The sequence below is a fragment of the Archocentrus centrarchus genome, chromosome 5 (genome assembly GCF_007364275.1).
Source record: "Archocentrus centrarchus isolate MPI-CPG fArcCen1 chromosome 5, fArcCen1, whole genome shotgun sequence".
Lineage (NCBI taxonomy): Eukaryota > Metazoa > Chordata > Actinopteri > Cichliformes > Cichlidae > Archocentrus > Archocentrus centrarchus.
Window position 1 is genome coordinate 8,073,898 of NC_044350.1, and position 22,746 is coordinate 8,096,643.

General features: G+C 42.8%; 2 protein-coding genes across 5 annotated transcripts in view; both read right to left on the reverse strand.

The window, feature by feature from the left end:
* The window catches only part of arhgap46a (Rho GTPase activating protein 46a), a 29,701-nt gene extending 24,875 nt beyond the window's left edge, over window positions 1-4,826 (reverse strand). For both annotated transcript variants that reach the window (XM_030729213.1, XM_030729212.1), the window contains exon 1: window positions 4,679-4,826. In XM_030729213.1, the coding sequence (XP_030585073.1) occupies window positions 4,679-4,692 (14 nt within the window). In that variant the 5' untranslated portion in view covers window positions 4,693-4,826. The remainder of the gene's footprint in view (window positions 1-4,678) is intronic.
* A 1,511-nt stretch (window positions 4,827-6,337) lies between these two features.
* sulf2a (sulfatase 2a) overlaps window positions 6,338-22,746 on the reverse strand; it is a 34,735-nt gene continuing 18,326 nt past the window's right edge. For 2 of the 3 annotated variants that reach the window (XM_030730381.1, XM_030730380.1), the window contains 20 exons: window positions 16,571-16,841; window positions 15,603-15,842; window positions 15,331-15,482; window positions 14,588-14,757; window positions 12,946-13,096; window positions 12,503-12,678; window positions 12,171-12,299; window positions 11,864-11,920; window positions 11,582-11,711; window positions 10,909-11,116; window positions 10,270-10,549; window positions 10,022-10,118; window positions 9,831-9,925; window positions 9,693-9,752; window positions 9,440-9,606; window positions 9,113-9,255; window positions 8,847-8,955; window positions 8,722-8,755; window positions 8,121-8,174; window positions 6,338-7,754 (listed from right to left, as the gene is read on the reverse strand). In XM_030730381.1, the coding sequence (XP_030586241.1) occupies window positions 7,724-7,754; window positions 8,121-8,174; window positions 8,722-8,755; window positions 8,847-8,955; window positions 9,113-9,255; window positions 9,440-9,606; window positions 9,693-9,752; window positions 9,831-9,925; window positions 10,022-10,118; window positions 10,270-10,549; window positions 10,909-11,116; window positions 11,582-11,711; window positions 11,864-11,920; window positions 12,171-12,299; window positions 12,503-12,678; window positions 12,946-13,096; window positions 14,588-14,757; window positions 15,331-15,482; window positions 15,603-15,842; window positions 16,571-16,769 (2,682 nt within the window). In that variant the 5' untranslated portion in view covers window positions 16,770-16,841 and the 3' untranslated portion in view covers window positions 6,338-7,723. The remainder of the gene's footprint in view (window positions 7,755-8,120; window positions 8,175-8,721; window positions 8,756-8,846; window positions 8,956-9,112; window positions 9,256-9,439; window positions 9,607-9,692; window positions 9,753-9,830; window positions 9,926-10,021; window positions 10,119-10,269; window positions 10,550-10,908; window positions 11,117-11,581; window positions 11,712-11,863; window positions 11,921-12,170; window positions 12,300-12,502; window positions 12,679-12,945; window positions 13,097-14,587; window positions 14,758-15,330; window positions 15,483-15,602; window positions 15,843-16,570; window positions 16,842-22,746) is intronic. The other variant, XM_030730382.1, reaches the window with a different exon arrangement.

Here is a 22,746-nt window from a genome sequence, read left to right on the forward strand (position 1 = left end):
CACAAGTCAGAGGTCAGTAAAACACATGGCACGATTGCTCTGTGTGTGCTGAATATAAATAACGACAAGCAAACCGGCGTGAGGAGCAAGTCTTCTGGAAAATAATAAGCTTCCACAGCCCTCATAAAAGTTAATGCTAAGGTTTAGGATGCTGTTGACTCATCTTGTTCTCTGACTTCTCCTGCCTGCTGTGTGCACTACCACATTAATCTATAAATATTAATTTACTACTATGGCTACTCAGATGATCAAAAGTTTGTGACCTTTAAAAGCCTGCTCACTTTTCAGACAGCCTTGTTTTAATCTCAGTTTTCTCTTTGATTTTTGTGTTTCAGTGTGATCAGACATTGAACTGCATTAATGGCGACACGGCCTCTATGTCTACGCCTTTCCTCTCCGCTCCCCTTTTCCTCTTTTCTTCCTGAACAGTTGTCAGTGTCACTTTCTTACTTGCCATGTGCTGACATGGGGGAAACAAGTCTGAGGAGCGCGTGTGTGTGTGTGTGTGTGTGTGTGTGGGGTCATCTTTCACAGAGAGACACGTGAGATGCGCTGGAGTCGACCTTATGCGAGCTGACCCAGGCACCAGAGGTGGCCTGGTTCCAAGGAGGGGAAGAGAGGTAAAGCACTTTAAGACCAAACAGCCGGGCAGCTAAATGCCTGGCAGAGAGAAGGCTGGTATGGGAGGATAAAGAGAAACAGAGGGGTAGACTCCTGATTTCGCCCCAAAGAGTTCCAAAGAGTCCTGCACGGATCAAACAAGCTGGGTTCGACAGTTGTGTCATGAACCAAAGAAAGCACACAGGCCGTGGACATGCACCTATGTAAATGGGAAGTGCTCCATCCCTGACATACTAATAGTTCCTGCTGCCACAGTGAAAGTAAAGAAATAACATCACTAGCAAATTTATGATCAGCAGCTCAAACCGATGCTAACTTTGCCTTCTTCCTACATTTCTGTAAACAAAAGCAGCTCCTAAAGCAATTTCTCAACCAGTAGATGATGTCAGACAGTCCAGGTGAATAAATCTCTTTCCGAGAACCCCTTTCATTTTTTTCTAGTAGCACCTGAGAGACGACTGATTGCCGTTTCAGAGTAACTGCACTGACTCACCTAAAACTGCACAAACCAGATGGTCCAGTTTGAATCGTGTGCTGACACAAACTGAGCTGAACATGGGCCCTTTTAAAACAGTGGTTTTAGAAAAAAAAAAATAGGAGATGGAATCTTTTTTGTTTTTTTTCCAAAATAAATGATGTTGACTGCTTGTAAAGCTGGAGTGGATGAACACACTGATCTGATTTAGGAGTCTGAAAAATACTGCAGTTGTGTATAATACATGGGCTCTCTGGGAATAGAAAATAAGAGGTGTCTAGTTGACAAGAATGTCCCGTGATGACTCACGTTCATATGCAGTACAAAGGCTGTGAAATGCACCCTATTCTGAAGCCTGTAATGTACAAAACAATGCCGACTATTGTCAGATCAACAGGCAGACTTCATTCAAGGAGAGCTCTTTGTTGCGTCCACACAGGGGATCCCAGCCAATCAGTGCCATGATGGGGGGGCGGCGCTTGAGACATGTATAGGAGATCTGGAGTGACCTCCTTCAACAGCTGCCCTAATCCAGAACTAGAAACAGCTTCCCCTCTCCATTGGCACTGGATTAGACTGGATCTCACAAGGTCGCACAGCCAACCTTCAGCAGGGCCAGTTTTTCCCATGCTGCTTTCCAACTAGCAATTTTACATGCCCCCCCAGCTCATTCCTTATAGATGCCAAAACGTTTCACACCCCTACACTGCAACAAACCGATTCTTCATGAGGCGTGAGATAAAAGTGCCTACCTCACCACCGGCTCCAGGAGAACATTTCTGTGTTGGCTGTTAAATGTTGCTTCAGATACCCTTGCTGTAATCCACCTACAGGCTAAATGCAGAGATCCAGCACACTGTGATTTCTGTATGGGGAGTATTGTCTTGTCCCACCATCTTGCCTTCTCCCACGAATGCTGCAGCTCAGCAGAAATGCCGGGAACTTCCGGCCCCCTTACTGCTCTGCTGAACAGTCACTGTCTGTCTGTCTGAGGTGACACTCAGCCAAACCGTCAATAAATTCTCTTTTATAGACAGTAATGCCTGCCCAAACACAAATCCACATCCTTCGTAAAAATCCACCCCTGCCCTTAGCTGAAGGGGGCTTCTGGGGTCACATGAGACTCTGGACAAGAGCGAACATGTGCAGGAGAAGCTGCAGGATCAGGGTGTTTACCGCACAGTGGATGGCCTTTCTATCCAGTACACCAGCTGTCAGAGTGGGAACAATGAGGTTACTTGTCCAAACAAGGAGAGAAAAAAAAAACAGAACAAACCTATTAGGACATAATTGTGTTTAATAACCCTAAACATTCATTGTCCAAACATTATCTTGTAAAATCATTCAGGGTCATTTTTGTTATAAATGAATATATTGTGCATGAAGAATTCAAGAATTCCACCTCTGCTATGTGGGTGCTGCCAACACTTTTTTATTAGTATTTGACTGGCTTGCCTACCACCACCACCACCAGCAGCAGTTTGCAACTTCATTTTGATCTAGGGCCACACCATCCCCCGCGAATCCTCCCCTGCTGACATGACAAACGAGGCCAGAATCTAATCCCAGAGTGGAGCCACAGGGCGAGCGCGGGGGTCAGCAAAGAGCCACGCAGGAGAGGAATGTCCGGATTGTCCTCTAGAGGAAGTGAAGGTGCAGACGGGAGACTCTCTAGGATTAGAAATGCAGAGCAGGCCGGTGAAGATGTTAATGCCGGGTCTGCTTGGGCCTGAGGGGGCGGGGTGGATTACGATTTAAGAGGCCATCGCAGGGGATGGACGTGTCGAGAAGGATTAATATCTCACCAACAACAACAGATCTCCAGGTTTGTGCACTTCTGTGTTTACACTTCATGCAGTTTGCGCTTTGTGGTTTTCATTTACATCTCATCTCACTGTCATTACATAACCTCGTTCGACTCTTTTGAAGCAGGTGCTTCACTTCATGGATCTGGAAGTACTGCAGGATATTATGCCGTGTTATGGTTCTAAGTGACGATCAACATTTGGCTCAAACCGGTGGACGCCTGGGACTTTAATCCCCAGAGAGGGAAGGCTCACAGTGTGAGCGGTTGCACTGGTACAGATAAATGTGTTTGGGCAAATCACCTTAACCTCATTATAGAGTCACTGTGGCAGGCCACAGAGAATCAAAGTCAGGTGAAAAGTGTGCGCTGAGTGTTAAGAGCACTGATCCCCAGGGGATGTGATCAGGATTACAGGACAGGAGAGAAAGAAGTGAAAGCTGGAACATTTATTTTGAAGCTAATCAAATCACAGCCATTGTATTACTGACATACCGCAACTCATAACATGCAGCTGTCACGGCAGGACAGGCTTCACTTCCTGTCAACAGCCAAATGAACTTCCCTATTGTCCATCTAGGATGGACATCCGGTCTCTTCTTTGTCAAAAGACCCAGTTTTGAGTCATCTCGTTGGGGGATGTGTGGCTTGTTCTCCTTTGTCTGCCCACTGTTGTGAGCTTGCAGGGTAAACACTTGAGACAACATCCATCTGTGACTCCTACTCCCCACAGAAATACTCATGAACTATTGAAAAGCTTGACCAAATGATATCGCTGTCATCTACCACGGTGTCTCATCGATCTCTCGTACGGCACTGGACAGATAGAGAAATTTGAACCTGCACCAGACAAATGCAAACAACAGCTATCAGAGGAACACCAGCTGGGCAGTGAGAGGGCGAAAGCTGCTGCGCCCAGGAAGTCAGGTTGGCATGTCCTGCCAAAGTAAACAGCTTTAGGCTATATAAATGACAGCTGAGTCAAAGACCTGCTTTCAGCTACCGTATAATGCACAGCATTCAACAACAGGTACAAGAGGAGGAATAAAAAAATAAAACAGATTCTCACAACTTCAACTTCTGCAATCAAGTTTTAACTACACAGCACTAAAGAGTCTCCACATGAAAATCTGGAGCCAGAACAGTAAGTGACTTTAAATAGACCGTGGGGACTAAAGCAAGCAACCAATGAAAGCTAAACAAAGTTTTAATGCACATCTGCAGTGGAAGCAGATGGCGAAAAAATCAAACGTGGAGCTCACAGAGCCACAGCAATAGTAGAAACAGGAGCAACAAATGGACTGCGGGACATTTGCCCTCCTTTTGTGTTACTGGGCTCCTACAGCAAAGAGTTAAACCAGTTCAGGCCATTTGGAGACTAGATAGAATTCAAAAAGTAAGCCCCATGCTTTTCCCTACAAATATTAAACCCGAGTGTCAAACTTTTCCTGTATCGCTTCCCACGACTGTGTCAGCAAGATACAATGTAGCTAATATATTACTTTGAACTAACCGACAATGGATTTTTTTTTTAAGAAGAATTTAAAAAATCGGTGTTTAAAGAATCACGCTGTCAAACTTTGGTAGTGCCATTTTTTTTCACATTTCTGCTAACATTAAAGCTTTTAAACTACTCACAGACGCTTAAAATAATGTTACCGTATCCTGCGCGTGTTCCCGTTCACCGCCGGCTGCCTTCACAGAGCTGCCGGCGGCGTGATCAGAGCGAAGCGGCCTCCAAACTTTCTCCAGTTAAATGAAAGAGAGACCGTGCTTACCTTGTCCCGGCCATGTTCTTCACATTTTAAACGAGGCTTCAGCGAAACAAACTGTACGCTCTTTATTTTTCTGTGCTCGTGTCCGGGTGAAGGCTGCTCTTCTGAACGCACTGAACTGTCCGACTGGTGAGTACGGGACGGTCCTCCGGCGGCAAATCCCGTACGGAGTCTCCGCCTCTGCACGTGAGTCATAGGTTGCGATGGGGGTCACCCAGTCTGCACCCCCCACCCAGCGCTCCCCTCCCTCTTCCACTCCACAGCACCCATCCTGAAGACCTTCACTGGCTTTCTGGAAACGCAAGCCAAAACATTTAGTGACTCAGTTGGCTGGCTCAATAAAGTAGTGGTAAAATGTTAAAGGTTAAAAATGGGGGCACTGCTGTCTGGCAGCTGTTACTGTTGTGTTTTCATTTATATGTTAAATTAAAAGAAGACTGCTGTTTTTAACAAATACAGTCTGTGTGTAGATTTGTTATTAAAACATCCAGCAAGCAAGAGATTTGCATTAACACACGAACTAGATTATTGATTCCTATGTGCCAATCCAAGGCGTAATAAATGAATTGTAATGTATAATCTATATCCCCATTGGCTCACATTTTTTAAAAAAAAAGCCCCTCCTACTTTTTTTTCTTACATGATAAATGACCGCAGTGAAGGCATGTCCAGGCACTGCGCCCAGCACGCAGTCAACGTCGTGCACATACAGAGTTCATGTGCAAAAGAGCGGATATTCATTAACTTTTGTACACAGAAGTTGATGCTTGTTTTTTTTAAGTTACCTGGCTAACTTTGTGCGAAGCAGGTCTCTGACTGAAAGGACTTTGTTTGCAATGTATATCAAAGCTCATAATCCTGTGCTTTCTCTTAAAAAGCGGTGTATTTTTTTTTTACCTTCAATTAAAACCTAAATAAAATAAAAATATTGTTATAGTTAACTAAACCTTAAACAAAGTCTAAAAATAGATCTAAAAAACATCAGCAGAAATAAAAGACCACTGAGTTTAAGAAAAATAAAGAATATAGTTTGCTTCTACAAAACTAAAATAAAAACAAAACAGTAAATTTCTTTAGTCTTGTCAGTTTCATGTATAAATGGGACAGATTCAGCGTGACTGAGTCAGTTATCTTCTGTGCCTCCTTTTCTGAGCTTGTGAATTGCTGCTGACAAATGCCCCCATATCCTAAAACTTAACTGAAAGTAGCAAACCCACTGTGGACGCCATCTGAACTGAAAACAAAAATATCATCAGAAATAAAAACTATGGAAAAATACAAACTCCATGAACTCTGGCTGTATATAGGCCCGCTGATTGTGCAGTAATTGTTAGTCTGTAAGTAGTTTCACCTCTCTGAATAACTCTCAGGGATACATTCTGATATTTAACTATATTTTTAACTCGACTCCACCAATCAGAATGCTATCACAATCAATTCATGATCTCAAGCAGCTGTTTCCAAAGTTTCCACTATTCAGATCGCATTAAGTACAAACCCTCCTGCTGCAACAGTGAAAGTGACATTATTAATGGAAGCAAACAGGGCAGTCACTATACTACAGACTAATAGATCGTCCATAGACACGAGTAGACAGGGACACCTGCTGGACATAAAAACAAGTAAAACACTTACAAATTTCAAAATAAAAGTCCGGTCATATTCATGGTCAAACAACACTTTATTCACAATGACTACCAGCACTCCAGTAAAAGGAAGTATTTGCTAAAAACAAAAAAAAAAAAGAAAGAAAAGAAACTAAAATAAGCTAACAAAGGCGAGTAGTAAACTTCACATCAATAAGTATTACATTGTATTGTTTTTCCTCTGGCGCAAAGTCTACTGTCCATTAATGTACATGGCGCAGCTCTTCACAGTGAACCCTTTAAGTGCTTTTCTGATGTAAATAAGAACAAACGTACAAATCTCAATGACGACATTTCTCAAGCTACATTTCTCCCTATAAGTTCATTTTGTCAACTCATATCATACAATGAGGTCTGCCTCACCAGTATTATAAAAAATATTGTAAACATTTATATTAATTGCACAACATACATTCGAATACATACTGTACTGTACAGCAAGATTTCTGACTTCTGTATTGTTATCTTGTAGCACCAAGTATAGCAAGCTGAACAAACTATTTGGATACTTCTACAGTGTGGTACTGACAACACGAAGGAGTAAAACAGCATTCACAAATGACACATTCTGGTTACTGGTCACATGGTCTGGAGGACTGCATCATTGTGAGATAGTGGTATTAATGTAGGCCTGTTCAAGGTCATGAAAAGACCTACACTGAAGTCTGTGTATGGGTTTAAATCACTGCAGGAAAACTCGGGTCACCTCACATCTCACAGCTGAGAGGAGGACGACCCGTAACAAAGGACATTCATCAGTGTTAAGAATAACTATAATACAAAAGGGTACGGCAAAAAGTTTGATGCAGTTGGTCGTTAAGTCCACTTTACTTCCATGTGCAGACACGGTGGTGCAGAGAAAGAATACAACATATGTCTTATTGTTACTCCAAGTGTGAAATATTTAGTTAATCAGCAGGTGCCACAGAGACATCACGAGGCCATGACATCGTTGTGTAGCAGCAGAAGTGACATGTTACTCATCGTGTTTCCACACAGTCCCATATGACATGAAAGAAAGCTGATTAAAGCTGACATGTTGTATATTATCTACAAGCTAGACTGAAAGGCTTGCAGACACCAAACTGTTCCACCTGATTTACAGAATCTTGTTGTTGTTAACAATCCTGACAGCCGAGGATGGAGGAGATTGCAAATGGATATGAAATGTGTTCCAAAGTAGATAATTGTTGAGTCTTTAGGCTTCTTCTAGGCCTTAGCATTTCCTACACCCCGGTGAGGGCTACGAGAAGCAGCTCCCCTGAAAATTAAACCCAGCTTAGAGTGGTATCCCAGCATATGATCCATCAAAGCGTGGTCGTGGTCTTCGGGTTTTCTGCACTCTCCATTCTCCTTCCTTCTCTGGAGGAGGCCGATGCGGTCGGGTGTGGGCTGCAGGTGGTTAGCCAACCCACCCTTCCCAAATCTGCCCCCTGTGCAAGGGAAACAAATACTGTAAATTAAATGCACCGCTCGAGGCATTCACTGGAAACCATGGCTCCAGTTGTGGTCTGTTCCTACCAACACTGTGAGGAAAAGCAAGAAATGACAATAACAGGACAGAAAACGCAACATAATGTGACAATAACATATCTGCATTGCTTTGATGGATTTGACCTGACAGACTGAATGAAAATGGAGCAGTTTTGCAATGCAGGGAAATGTAAATACTGTCAGCAGAGGAGTACAGAAATACAGTAAATAGGGGACCATGCTGTTAAGTCATCTGACCATGCTAAAAAATCTGGATGGAGATGTTGGCTGACTACAAAGGAGCAGATGGGTTATGACAAACTCACAGCGATTTGGAGGAGGGCTTCTTCACTTTTGGCCTCTTTCGACGATGAACTGGTCTGAAGCATGCACAGCACGTATACACGCGCGGGACCAATGCACGTGCATGGAGACAAAACCCACAGGTATACACACACGCACACACAAAACACAAACATACACACACGCACGCGCGCACACACACACACACACACACACACACACACACACACACACAGGTGCACACGCATGCACACATCCACACACACATCCATCCCAACACACAGACACACACACACACACACACAGAGCAAACACAGAAACAAGCAGTTAGGGTTGATTACAAAAAGGGAACAGCAGAAGCTGTAAAGCAGCCTTGCATCATAGCCCTCTTTGGCATAGACCTCTGCATGCTAAAATGCTTCGATCACAACAGTAAGGAACCATGGCAGTTCAGAACATGTCTCTATTTTGTTTCCGCAGCTCCCTAGATGATGGGCAATGTGCAAAAACAACCAAAGACTCAATAGAGAGGCAGTAACTTCTCTGAATTCATATTATAACTTGAATTCCATCTGCGATGTTTGTAAAGGCAATCAGCTGCAAGCTGTTTAGAGGAAGAAATACCTGTATTCACTGAAGTAGTTTCGCTCCTTTCCTCCTGAAAGGAAGCAGAGGTAGCGTTAATCTTAGATTCAAATGACTGGAGACACAACAATAAATCATGTTTACTGCAGAGATCTTTTACTCACCCTTCTCTGGGTTGCACTGCTTATGTCCCTTGCAGCCCCGTAATTCCATAAGCTGTTGATGCATCATATTCAGAGCATTGCGGTCAAGGGTGTTGACAGCATTTATCAGCTGCAGGAATAGTAAGGACGAAACGTCAGCAAGGACTGTGGAAATTTTGGAAAACTCTATCCCCTGTGCGCATAGGAACACACCGTGGATCACAGTGGGATTATTTTAAAGTTATTATCTGTAACTGCTATTCTGTGTGTCTGCTGAAACGAAATACCTGGTATGGGTCAGTGTTGAGGTCAAAATACTCCAGGAAGCCGGTAGCAAATTCACAGAACAGGAAATTGTGTGTGTCATTGATGGTCCTGAGGCACCAGTATGTGTTGTTGTTGGCACTGGTGCATGCACAGAATGGACCCACTGTGGATATAAGGAAGGGGGAGTGAGTGAGGAAGGGAGGGGTGCGAATGGAAAACAAGGGTTTGAAAAGCATGCTTCAAAATATTGTTGTCATCATTTCTGGAAAATTGTGCCGGAAGCAAAGAGATATGTTCCACCATAATATTCTTTAAACTGCTTTCTAAAGCCATAGGCTATGCCTCACTTGTCCAGAAGGGGGCAGTCTGCCAATGATGGTTATCATGGGTGAAGCAGGTCAGGCCAGGCATGCTGCAGGTGTCGTTGTTCTGAAGCCTCTTCAGGAATTTACGTAGCTTCTTTCTGCGTTTCTGCTCCTTCTGTAGCCACTGAGTCTTCTGCTTTGATGGCATTCTGATAAGGACAAAACATATTTCACTCCTGGCTTGGGTGAAGAATTAAACGTTAATAATACACAATAAATCAGTGGCATGTTTTACCTGAGTGAGTGCATTTGTCCTGCATTGAGCTGGACGGTCTCCTTATTCTCGATGGGGTAACTGAAAAGAAAAGACTCGACTGTCACACGTGATGAATGTGACGTCACATGCTGATTTGGCACTCCTAAATTCTCTCACCTGGGAGTGTTACACTGACATTCCTCTGGCCGCACTTTTTTCAGGTGACCTTTGACCTCACGCAGGTTCTTGATTTTGGTCTGCAAGGTTTCGATCTAAAAGAAAAGTTGCCAAAATCTCATTAGACACCGCAGGCTACAAGTAACATGTAATATGTATTAAATATAACAAGTAAAGAAATGGAACAGTACCTCATGCTCTATGTGCAATTTGTGGTCTTTCCATGCCTGAAGGGACTTATACAGGCCTCCATCACATTTAACGGTGTCATTCATAAGAATGGAGCACCTGGAGGGCACAACAAAAATATAGCATTACTAAAACATCTAAAGGCAGTCTAAATTAATTTCTAACAGTTGATTTATGTCTTTCATCTCCAGGACCATTACACATTCATCCAGAACAATGTACACACACATACACATGCACATACACGCACCTATATGTGACTTTAATAGCAGGTGGTGCAAGTTTGTTGCTGGTAGTGGGTTTGACTGTCACTTCCATGCCACTGAATTCTTCATTGTCTTCCTCATTCCATGCTCCTCTCTTCCTGTCTCTGATCCAGCTGCTGTTCCTGGATCCCAGGGGCCAGTAGCCCTTCTCTAGGTCTACAGCATACAGGTCTCCACCCAGCTCAAATGATACAGAGCGGGCCCAACGCTTCCTACTCGTACTCTTGCCGGGCTTTATCTCTGCAGAGGACAAGGCAGAGGACTCTGAATAAGACGAAAAAGAAGGATGATAATTCAGATCAGCACTTATGATGACAGGTGAAGGCCAGCTCATGATAAAACAGACTGATATATAACATAGATCATATTCCAGGAATACTTTGACTTCACTTAAATGCTGACTTATCTACTCTATTTGACCACTTGATGGCAGCACTGACATATCCTTCTTGTCTCATGAATACTTCAAAAGCTGGTTATTTTCACTTGAGATAAATGGCCCTGCTTGGCAAGCCTTTTGTAGGATACTGCAAGGACATTGCAAAGTAAAGAAAAAATCTCTTTCTAAACAAAAACATCTATTTATAGCGACCAAAACAATGTGAGCGACAACAGGAACTGACTCTTTTTGGTGAACAGCCTTTTCCTCTTCATGATTGATGTTTTGAAGCCCGAATTGCTGCAGTCGCAGCTGTCAGAGTTGGATGTTGGAGACAGCTGGGAGGCACCGCTGGCCATCAGAGCCTGCATTCGTGGGGCAAAGAGACTAGCCATGCCCTTGCACTTATACAGCCTCAGCTTGCCAGTCGGGTCCTCCACACACTGCCACTTCTGAAAGAAGGCACAGGAAAATATCAATTTAAACAGATCTTTGAGATTATAGAGTATAACATAGTTTGACTTCGTCTTTATAGAATTCTGCTAAAATCACTGAGCACAAACATCAAAACGAGCTCGGCAGAAACCTTAAAATGCAAGATATATTCCAGATGAGCGGTAATACCAATAATAATATTAATCCTCTTTTATGAGTCTTCTAACAAACTGGAAATCTCTTTACACACACACACACACACACACACACACACACACACACACACACACACACACACACACACACACACACGCTCTTCATTTTGAAAGATTAAGAAAGAGACTTTTATGTCAGATGAAGCATTGGGAGTACAATGACTGCAGATTACTCAGAAGATTGAAACCAGAATGTTAATTATCTCTTCATTTTGTTCGACTGAAACTTCATTAACCTCTCTGTTCTAGATCTTACAGGTCAAGTACCTGTCCTGGCTGCTGGCAGGAGGTCTGGTACTCTGCTTTTTGGCACAGGTCCTTCACCCTCTGGTATTTTGGCAGGAAGTTCTCCTCTTGGGCCATTTCCTTCCCATCAGCTCTTTTGTGTGGAGGCTTCCTGAAAGCACAAAAACCAAACAAACAACCAAACTAATGAAAAATAAAGTTTTTTTTCTTTCTTTAACCAACCAGATAAGAAGTCTGATGTTGCCAGAAGACAATCCCTGGTTTGGGAACAGGTTGTGCAAAAGGTAAATCAATAAAACATACCCTCTCTCCACCAGGAAAGAATCTCTCCATGTTTTAGCCTTCCTGCTCACCTGGAACCTGTAAAAAGAGGTTTAAAAACCACTCTGTGATATCTGCACAGGTTAAACACGGGCTCCGTTTCACATGTCCTCCTTGAATGGCACTGAGAAGAAAGCGGTGCCCCGTTTTCATATTTGGATCGCAGATTTAATTATGCCCATGAAATAAACAAAGTCCAAGGTTCAACCTTTTTGACACAATCCTGGCATTTTAAATGCCAAACGACACTGAGTTACTAATAATAATAATAAAAGAAGTATCTGTTCACCTGTTGACTGGCCGGTCTGTGTCCAGCAACTTGAGGATAGACTTGCCATCCATTTCTGCAGGGATATCAACACCAGCCATGTCCAGCAGAGTCGGTGCCAGGTCAATGTTCAACACTATGTGAGGATTACTGCAGGGCAACAAGAATACTTTGTTTTCTATAGAACTAGATAGAAGAAAATGGTCACAATAGTATTTATCTTACAGTATCTGAATCCACCAACACTTGAGAAAAATATCTGTCCTTTAGCTGCAAAATTCACCACTATTATTAACAAATGAGTAACTTATATATCCAAATATTAAACATCAGAGGAAAAATAAGCCACTCACATAGCCCCTTGCTCCACATCAGGTCCTCGAATGTAGAATGGTACATGGATATCAAACTCATAAGGCATTGATTTGCCCTTCACCAGACCAAACTGCCCAATATGGTAGCCGTGGTCTGAGGTGTAAATGAGGTAGGTGTTGTCAAGTTCACCTGTCTCCACCAACATGTTGTACACCTGTGGAGGATGTAATTCATTGAACACTCACACGGTGTAAAAAAGTTTTACTCCATGTTTGATAGCTCAAGTCTCTTGTGCCAGTTTCAGGGAAAAGGGGGATTGAACAATTTACCAAGTGTGTCAGCGAATACATTATACAGTCCCAGTCAGAACAAGCACAGATCTCCCAGGACTTAAGGCTGTCAGATGAGATGTGTGTGTCTGTGTGTGCGTGTGTCTTGTATTTCTATGTTTAAGCATATGTCTGTCTGCTCGTCCGAGTACCTTCTCCACACTGTCATCCACCGACAGCAGAGTCTGCATCCTCCTGCGCTGAAGCATGTTGGTGAACTGCATGTGGACAGGCTTCATGGGTCCAGTGTAGCGTAGGATCCAGTGTTTGTCTGGGTTAGGGGCGTAGTTGTAGCTGGGGGTTCTTAAAAGAAAGAAAATAGAAGAATAACTTAAACGTATGTGGTGTAATAAGTATTTTGTTTATAGTGATTCTTTTTACATTTTAAAGGAAACAGTTGTTTTTGTGCTAGTTGCCATACATTTGCACAGAGATGTTTCCATATTCTTTAGCTGTAAATTGGATCATAGAACCAAAATGCATGTATTCACAACATTTTCTTCCTGTGCTGGCTAATGTCTCCAATCTGTTTTCCCCAAAGTAGCCAGAAAACTGTTTATGGAATGCTAAAGTGGAGGTTACATAAACCATGTAAAATGCAATCAATAGGTCTGCACACAGTGAGCCCAGTTTGATCAATATTGAACTCCAAGCCATATAGAACTGTATTTGAGAATAAAAACTGCTAAATAGCTAATGAGATCCTAAAAGAAAATACCTTTAATGTTTAAAGTGGATTGATTTGACTTTTAAGAAATGCTAATGTCCCGCAGCTTACTCTGCAACAGCAAGTCTAATGTACTGTGAAGATGTGTCTGTAATGTGCCAAGGTGAAAAGAAGGTTTATCACTAGAGGAGTGCAGGACTTTTATTACCCCTCTCTCTCTCAGTATGGTTGATAAGGACAGAGGGAGATGGAGTGAGAAAATAGCCAGAGAAGGCTCTCACAGAAAACATCACCCGAGGGAGAGGAAATTTATGGAGAAAGAGCAATTAAAAGTTTGCACAAAGACACTGGGGCTGAATTTTCAGAATATTCTATGTGTTTAAAGCCTGTGTGGCACAGGTTAATGATGCTGGAGGGATTAGATGAAGCAGGAGGATGGTATGAGGGGGTAGAAAGTGGAGTCTCATTACTGGCCTTAGATACATCTCTAGAGGCCAATAGCAGGTCTGCCATTAGCTTGCAGCACTAGGCAGCCAGTGAGGAACACAGAGGGTCAGGAAGAAAAAGGTGGAGGCGTTAGGCGTGCGCGCGTGTGTGTGTGCACGCTTGCACATGGCTTCATACATCGTTGCTAAACCTACATCATTCCCGTCTTCTTGTACCACTGACAAACTATTACAAATTAGTGAGTCTCATCATGGTGGTAACACTAATGTGAACAATACATGAGCCAAATAAACTGGAGCAAAGCATTGGCAGTGCAGGGAGAGGCCTCGGCTGCCAACAACATTCTGGAGGCAGAGGAAGATGAGATTGAGTCGAGATTAGGGAATTTGTGTCATTTTGGGTCATATGAAAAGAAGCCTGAATGCGTGGATGACTCATATGCAAACAAGTGGATTTGGATGTGAAAATTAAAAAATGTACCCATGTACTTGTTAGCTTTGTCCCACAGAAACCAAACACGCTTACATCACATAGGCAAAGGCGGTCCTGTTCAAACAGTTTGAAATGATTTGTGCACGCATTTTCATAGAACATGCGAAAGCCTGCAACAATCTGGCAGCTCATAACTCGTTTATTCATGCAGCTTGTTTGGGCGATTTGAAGCTCACTCATTTCCTTACATGTGCTGTGATGCATTGGAGAAAGTGGAGCTGTACTGGGGGGCAGAGTCCTCTGGACCATGTGGCGCAACATGACTCAGAACCATCATGACAGGTCGGTGAGGGTACAGCCTCTTGGACATACGGAAGTAGTCAATGCTGTTGTTGGTAATGACATCTGTCAGATAGTCCTGTAGAGTAAATAAATATTACTATTAATAACTATCATATACTCAGTGAGTGACAGAGGGAGTCAAAGAGCAGAGCTCCAGCAAAATCAAGCATTACTGATACTGAGTCAGTGGATTAGAACCAACATCTTGTTAATTCTTTTTAAGATCCTTTGAAGTACATTTTCCATATGTATGTATTATGTTGCTTAAACTAAAGGGAAATAGTTGTTTTCATTTGATCAAAAGGATTAAAGTCTTGCATCACTTTTCACACATTTTAAGAAATTATTTTGCATAAATCTCAGGAAATGCAGGGACATCTGCAACTATACACAGGAGAGAACGGAGTGGAAAGGACATAAAAATAACTAAATCTCTTTTATTGTACAAATCATATTTTATAAAAGCATAATTTAAATGACAAAAGTCTCAAATGTAACTAAATTATGGCTAAGATGCAGTCACTGGCGTTAAATGGTGAAGATCTAAACAAAAGTCATTTAAAGATGCCTAAATTTTAGCTTTGCAGCGATAATCGTTCAGTAAAGTTATGCGTGCTTTCATTCTGGTGTCACAAAAGCGCAAAAATACCTTTGTGTAGTCGCTGCTGTGCTTCTCTCGTACACCATTCCTGCAGAGGGTGTAGTTGTAGAAACGCGAGTTTTTCACCAATGCTACCCATTCCTTCCAGCCAGGGGGCACATAGGAGCCATTGTACTCATTGAGATACTTTCCAAAAAAGCCTGATTGAAGAACAGATGAGCAGCAAGTTCATGAGATACTCATTTCCAAATTTATTTGTGAACTTCATAACGTAAAAGGGCATGACTGAAGGTGCTTGGGCTGGACTCTGCAGTGCTCACCTGTCCTGTAGCCTGAGTTGTTGAGGTGCACAGCAAAGGTGTGCGGTTCATGGTGGGCCTGCCACGAGGGTGAGGAGCAGTTCTCATTGTTGGTGTAGGTGTGGTGGTTGTGCACGTACTTTCCCGTCAGGATGGAGGAGCGGGACGGGCAGCACATTGGTGTGGTGGAGAAAGCGTTGGAAAAATGTGTACCGCCCTTTTCCATGATGTGCCGAGTTTTGTTCATAGCCTGCATTGAGCCTGGGAGGCAACATGGGGAAAGGGAGCAAAAAGGGGAGTTTGTACGAGGGGATAGGAGGATAAGGGGAGATTCAAAAGCCGGTGACTGAAATGAAAGGGACCCAGGGGATATAAAGCTTTCCAGAGGAAAAAGAGTGAGATATTGAACATAGAGTGAAAATATAAATATAGGGCATGAGGGGGGGGGGATGATTATGGACGTGGCAAGATAAAAAGAAAGGGGGGGGGAATAAGATGCGGGAATAAATCTTTTTTGTAAAGTGTAACCCATTTGGACTCCTGTGTACTAAAAGCTTTTCAGGCGGATGGTGATTGTTTGGGGAAACAGATGCTTGACCATAAATTCCTGCTTTTCAATGGGAGTTTTCTCACTGGCGATCACAGGAGGACAAAAGATGTCACTGAGGCCATTATGCAGCCACTCCAGCCCAATACGCCGCTAAAAGACTTAAGCGGGTAGGGAGATGGCCAGGGTTTGGCAACCAGACAATGGAAGCCATAGGCCGCCCTCATTTCATGCCAGCAACAGAGGAGCTGGCAAAGGGAACACATGACTTTGAGTGGGCCAGTTGTTATGGTGCCAAGAGGCAGCATTAGGCTGACTTTCCTTTGCTGATGCTGGTGGATACACATGGACAAAATACCCATACCCGACAAAGTGAATAGAGAGAGACAGATGCATAATCACATAAGAAACACACCACAGAGGCTTAATGGAAACATTTTACCCAGTTCTATGTCTTGATCATCAGTGAGAATGAGAATGATGTTGGGCCGGACGTTGCGGATGTGCCGGTCCCTCTGCAAACGACTTCTCATACGATATCCAGAAAGGTATCCCGAGCCCTCAGTCTCAGGGAGAACTCCCACCAGGACAAGAAAGAGAAGAAGAAGAGGGAGAGGGGCGGGGAGCCCCCGCCCTGCCATCACGCCACCTCCTCAGTCACCCTCCTTAGTGTTTCTTTCAACACAGAGGAGTCTGCAACTTCCTCACTCAGCCTGAGGAAGAGGACACAGAGGGAGGCTGATGAGAATAAATCATACAAACAAATGCACATACACAAAGCCACACAAGTTAAAAACAGCAGATGCAAGCCTTGCCTGGCCATTACGGGGTGCTCTTCCATACAAATGCACCCGTTCGGGCTGAGCTCAGCTCGTTAATCAATCATTAATGATGCATTAGAGTGGTGTCATTGGCTGATTGTAATGATCTCTGGTGATGAGCACATGGCTGCAAGGCTGGGGCTAATGGGACTGGGCTGGAAGCCAGCTCAGGCCTCACCTCACCCTAACAGGGTTAGGATGAATATGAGGAACAGGGGAAGGAGGAGTTGGGTGAAGGAGTGGGAGGCAGAGGTGAAGGAGAGACAGGATGAGAGGAGGAGTATGAAGACAGGGGTCACTGAGCACAGTGACAATGTGAAGACAGAAAATTACTCTAAAGAAAATGTTCACTTCCAATGATATCGAGACAAGGCACACTGTGTAACACAAAAACAGCAGAGTGTGAAAATGAAAGCAGAACGATAAATGTTCCACCACTAAAGTTAAAAAACAAAACAAAACATACGGCTGCTGGTTGCTGAGAAAAGTACAAATTCTCCTCTCTGAGTACGTGTTTAACATAGCAATTAGAAACAAGTATGTGTTAAATACAGTCTTTTCTTAATTAATCTCTACATGCAGTTTGCCAAAATTACACTTCAGTTCTATTAGCTTTCTAATAACTCTTCCTCATTAACAATATATCCCCTCAGAGTTTACCATGGCAACTGTTGTTTCTTCTCCCATGCAAACACACAGCAGCAGTAACCCGACTTTATACTGTAAAACTTCTGAAACAATGGCTGCAGGAATTTACCAAAAAAAAAAAAAAAATCAAACAGTAGAATTATGAGCACTGAAACTAATTAAGATACATCAGTAGGCATTCACGATTTCAGATTCATTTTAATGATCTTCATGCAAAACAAGGCTGCATAACAACAGTCACATTTAGCTGATGATGAATGACTAATATTTCTTTTTCTTAGAGATAAAGATATTATTTGTGGTAATTGTATTTCACCTTGTATTTCACACAGCAAAAATCTGCCTTATAAAATATAGCACAATAATCAGCAGCTGTGACCATAATCAAAAACAGTTTACAAGCAGCAGCAGCATCGGTGTGCCCACTGTTGTGAGAGGCTGGGGGTTTGGGTATATGTGCTTGCAAGTCCACGAGGAGACTGTGGCTGGAGAAATCCTCATTTGAAGAAATACAACAACCCCACAACGGCAAAGTCGTTCTTTTTGGGACCGTGATTCCTCCTTAACGGCCTGACATGGGGATAAGCACATACAGCTCAGCAACATGTTCGGATGCACACATGCACCACTCAGAAACACACCAAAGCAGCCCACAAGGCATAAATCTAACGTGTACTAAACATCTGAGGAAGGAGTGATCACCAAACAGGAACTTGACCTTTACACAGCAAAGTTCTGCTTCTCTCTGGTTTATGCTGCCGTCCAGATTGTAACCATTAAGGTTTTCACTATCACACAGATATCCTCTATCCTCCTCCGTGGTCTTGGTTTGCAGAAGATGCACGCACCCACGCAAGCAAATACACGCTATGAGTATATGAATCCATGTATACAAACACACAAATAACATGTAGCAGCAGCTGTATTTGCTCTGGGTTTCTACTCCCAGTGAATGCGATTCTTCCCAGGAGGAACACATGAGGTCTGACCTGGGGCGCTGTGCTGCTCTGAATTGTCCCTGCTTCCTTCTAGTGTTTTCTCCTTGCCTCAGTCCCTCTTTCATTTCTGGCAGTGGATGAAAACAAAGCACCAGCAACAAGGAAATCCACAATAAAGACCAAAAAGGAAACCTGCTGAAAGGACACACATTTAACCAATTCTATATGCAGTCAGCAATGAAAACCCTATCAACAAAACAATTTCCAGGACATCTAAAGAGAATAAAGAACAGATTCAGTTTGCTGAAATTAAGACTGGCTCTTCTTTTAGAATGGTTTGTGGTGTAGCAGGTATCGAGCTTGCCTTTGATAGTTGTTTATCTGTTTAAAAAGCTGATGTGGGCAAAACCCATAAGGGAAGGCTACCAAATATAGTCCTGACTTGCAAGAAAACATCCAGTTGGATTTTTCACGCAGCACTATCAATAGCCAAGTATGTAAATGTTGTGTTACTGTCACGCTATGGTGGTGGATATTTCCTGACATTACTCCCATGAGGCCTCCTCCTTTGCCCTGATACTGAGGACTAATTGGATTTTCAGGCTTTTATCAGCTCTAACTGACACACACACACTTCTTTCTTTCCAGCTTGCTCTCTGTCTGTCTTTTATCTACCCGTATTGTTTATCTCTTCGGGTGGTAGATGCTACATGAAACCCAAAGAACACACAGATGAAACCATAACCTCCAAACAGACAGAAACATCGCACCTCGAAGACGTGTGGAAAAACCCATGGACAACAGTTAGAAAACAGGAGTTCTCAGCCAAGCTGCTCTCAGCCTCCAACAACATGACCAATGAGACTGCTTATACGCATTCATAATGCAAGGGAGGCCATGTTGTGTCTGTAAACTGCAATTATTTAGAGCTTGTTTTCCTGACAGAGCTCTGCCCACATCAGCTCTTTGTACTAAGTGAACTGCAAAACAACAATGCTGATTCAGCCCGATAAGACAGAATGAAAGAAGAAATTTTGCCATTTAGACAGAAGCACAAGACAACTTGAGTAAATATAACTCTCAGCAAAACTCATTAAAGGCTGGGGGCTTGCAGAGGAAGGCTGTGGGAGTAAGCCAGCAGAATATGAGATCATAGGGAATAAGCTTCTAAAAGCATGTATAAAGAACAAGGATCATCTAAGGTTATACTAATGCCAAGCGATGCCTGAAAGTCAGAACACAGAGGGAAAGTTTTGCTCTTCAGTCATTCGCTTGTAAAGAGGCTCTAAGAGAAAGCAGCAGTGCATCACCAGATGAAAACTTAATGCCACGCATCTTTTATTGATAAGACTGAATTATAAATGGAGTGACAACAGAGCCGGCCATGTCACAGCATGGGCATGATGGTAAGACGGTAGCAAGAGTGGAGGGACAAAAAACACACACCGGATCAGCAGACAGATATGTTACACCGTCAGGCAACTCACAGCTGTACTTTACTAGGCCTGTCACAGTTCAAGTGAGGCGGGGTGGAAGCTGGGAGAGTACTTGATAAATCTTCTGAAGACTTTGCAGAGGCGTTAATGTACTTTTCCCCTATAAATAAAACACCTTGGGCTTTGAAACAGGCGCATAGTCTGATTCATCCAATCTGCTATCCCCTGAGAAGGCACAAAACACAGGCAGAATATGAGAAAACAGAGGGGAAAAAAAAGACATTTATTACATAGTGAAGGAGGACGAGCCATGGCGTACACTTGCAATTTAATCAGGTGCGCTCATAATGCCAATAAAATATGGAGGCGAAAGCCCACAAGTTTAAAGTCAGACTCCTGGATTCTTTATCACCAATGTTCTGAGACGGAGAAAGATTGAGGGGAAAAAGAGAGAAAGTGCGAGGAAGGGGGGAAAAAAACCTCTAGGCATTCAGTCTGGAGAGAACAAAGACCAAGCACTTCCATTGCAGATGGATTTTTCTGAAACATAGATTCACAGACCGAGGCTTCCATATAAAACAGAGCGGAATAAAACCGAATGTGTAGCAGAGAACCTCCATGTCGTCTTCTGCTTCGCTCTTGACAGAGAAATTTGCCATCCACTGGGCTGAAAAACATAAAGGAAGTGGCCGGGAATGTTTAAATAGACACATCCAGTGCTGAATGTGGCCTGCTGCAACACTATCAAGCCAATCCCTTTGGTCATAATTGAGGCTGGCAGGGCTTTGCTAATGTGTGACTTTGTTCCCACTGGCCTGCCTAGCTCTGAACAGAATGTGCAAAAATCTCCAAGGACCCTTGAATTTACCAACAAAAGTTGGTATTCAGATGCTAATTCTGCAACGGCATGCATGCGTGTGAGAGCAACATTCTCTCAGGGGTGTGTGTGTGTGTTTGTGTGTGTGTGTGTGTATGTGTGTATGTGGATGGAGAGGGAATTGTGATTCTCAATACAGTATGGAATGTTTTTTTCATGATAATAAGAAGCCATCCCTCATTTATTATTCTCTGCACCACCAGGTTTGGGAAAATTATTTGACCCTGCATTTGAGGTGGAGAAGAACCTACAACAACTGACTTTTGGCCAGTTCGGTGGCAGCAGAATTAATTTTTAAATGAAGTAGTGCTATATCTTTTAAGCTGATATGGTAACTGGGGCTTATATAGAAATCTAGCAGTTATGTAGCAACATAATAATTCTTATGAAGCCAGTGGTTAAGACCACCTTAGCATTTTAAGTTCAATACTCTCCTTTATCTCTGTAATTTGTCTCTACTTAACCTGAAATGGTTGATTGGGATAAACTGGCTACAGTACAATGTTTTCACATTGTAGTTTCATTCATTGTTAATAAACAGCACACACTGTTTCACTAATAAGGGTCTATATTGTATACAAAGATGCTATATTGCATATGCCTTTCAGAACTGCTGGAGACCAAAATAATCAAGTGAGTGAGCTACAACATTTGAAAGGTCTTAATGAATTATCATTAACTCCTCCGCTCCGTTATCTGTAGGTCTTTTCAGACAAGTGTAAAATTGCTGTCTTCATCTATCTGTTAAAGTGACACCAGTCACTCAATCAGATGGGTCACTTTTACGTTAATGTCTCTTCCTTTATTCAGACACATCCGTGACAGTGATGGAGAGCACTATTTGTGCCTTTGTCTTGTGCCATCTTGTGTGCATCCATCTGTTAATGTGACAGTACGCGGTTCAGACTTGTGCCATAAAGAGATAAGTAAATGTTACTAGTGCTGTACTACTGAGAAGGCCATCGCAACTTTTATGGAAAAGGGTGCTCGTTCAGCAAAGCTGGCACTTTGGAATGCCATCAGATTAATGGGAGAGGGGGTTTGTCTGATACAAGCTTGTATGCCTTCTCTCCTCCCCTCTGTGAAACACATGGTGGTAATTGAGGGGAAATAGAGAGCAAAGGAAAAAACAAAACAAAACAGTGGGTTCCATAAAATCAGGTAATCATCGGCTGAATGCTCTGGGCTGCACTTGTTTCTTTATGAATTTAGGAGGGCCAACTATTTCATAGGGACAGACCAGCTAAAACCCAAAGAACAGAAAAGCTAAGAGTGCACACACAAATGGAGTGTGACTTCATTCCCCAACTACATTTTTGCATAGCAAACTGCTTAGGTTCAAAATCCTCTTTACAGATCCTTTAAGGTGATGCTTTTGGTTAAGCTTTGGCAAAGACTGTAATCGTGGTGTCAGAGTCTCACGGTACATTTTTATAAGGAGGAACGCTGCTTTCCCCTGTCAGGTGTTTTACTTTTCTATGAACAACCTGCACCTGGCTCCTGATGTGGCAGTAAAAGTAGACCTGTAGGGTTTTCAGCAGTTACAACTTGCTGTCATTTTTTTGGAGGTCTTGACAGGTGCTTTAAGCATCCCCTTAGCACAGCTGTGACCCAGACAATCTTTTTCCAACAGTGACCTCTAAACTAACAGCTGATCAGTTATCGATACTGGTGTGATGACATCTAAAAACTATGACTCCTTTACTAGGTCAGCATCCATCATTGGCTCAAACTCTCAGTGCCTGGCTGATAACCCTGAAATCATATTCAATAACTCTCCAACAGCTCTTTGGTTTAAAATAGAGCCCACACATTCTTTTGACAAATGTGCCTTTACTTCCTAATAACTAACTTTAATAGTTGAGAATGACAAGAGATAATGCAGGGGCTGATCCTAT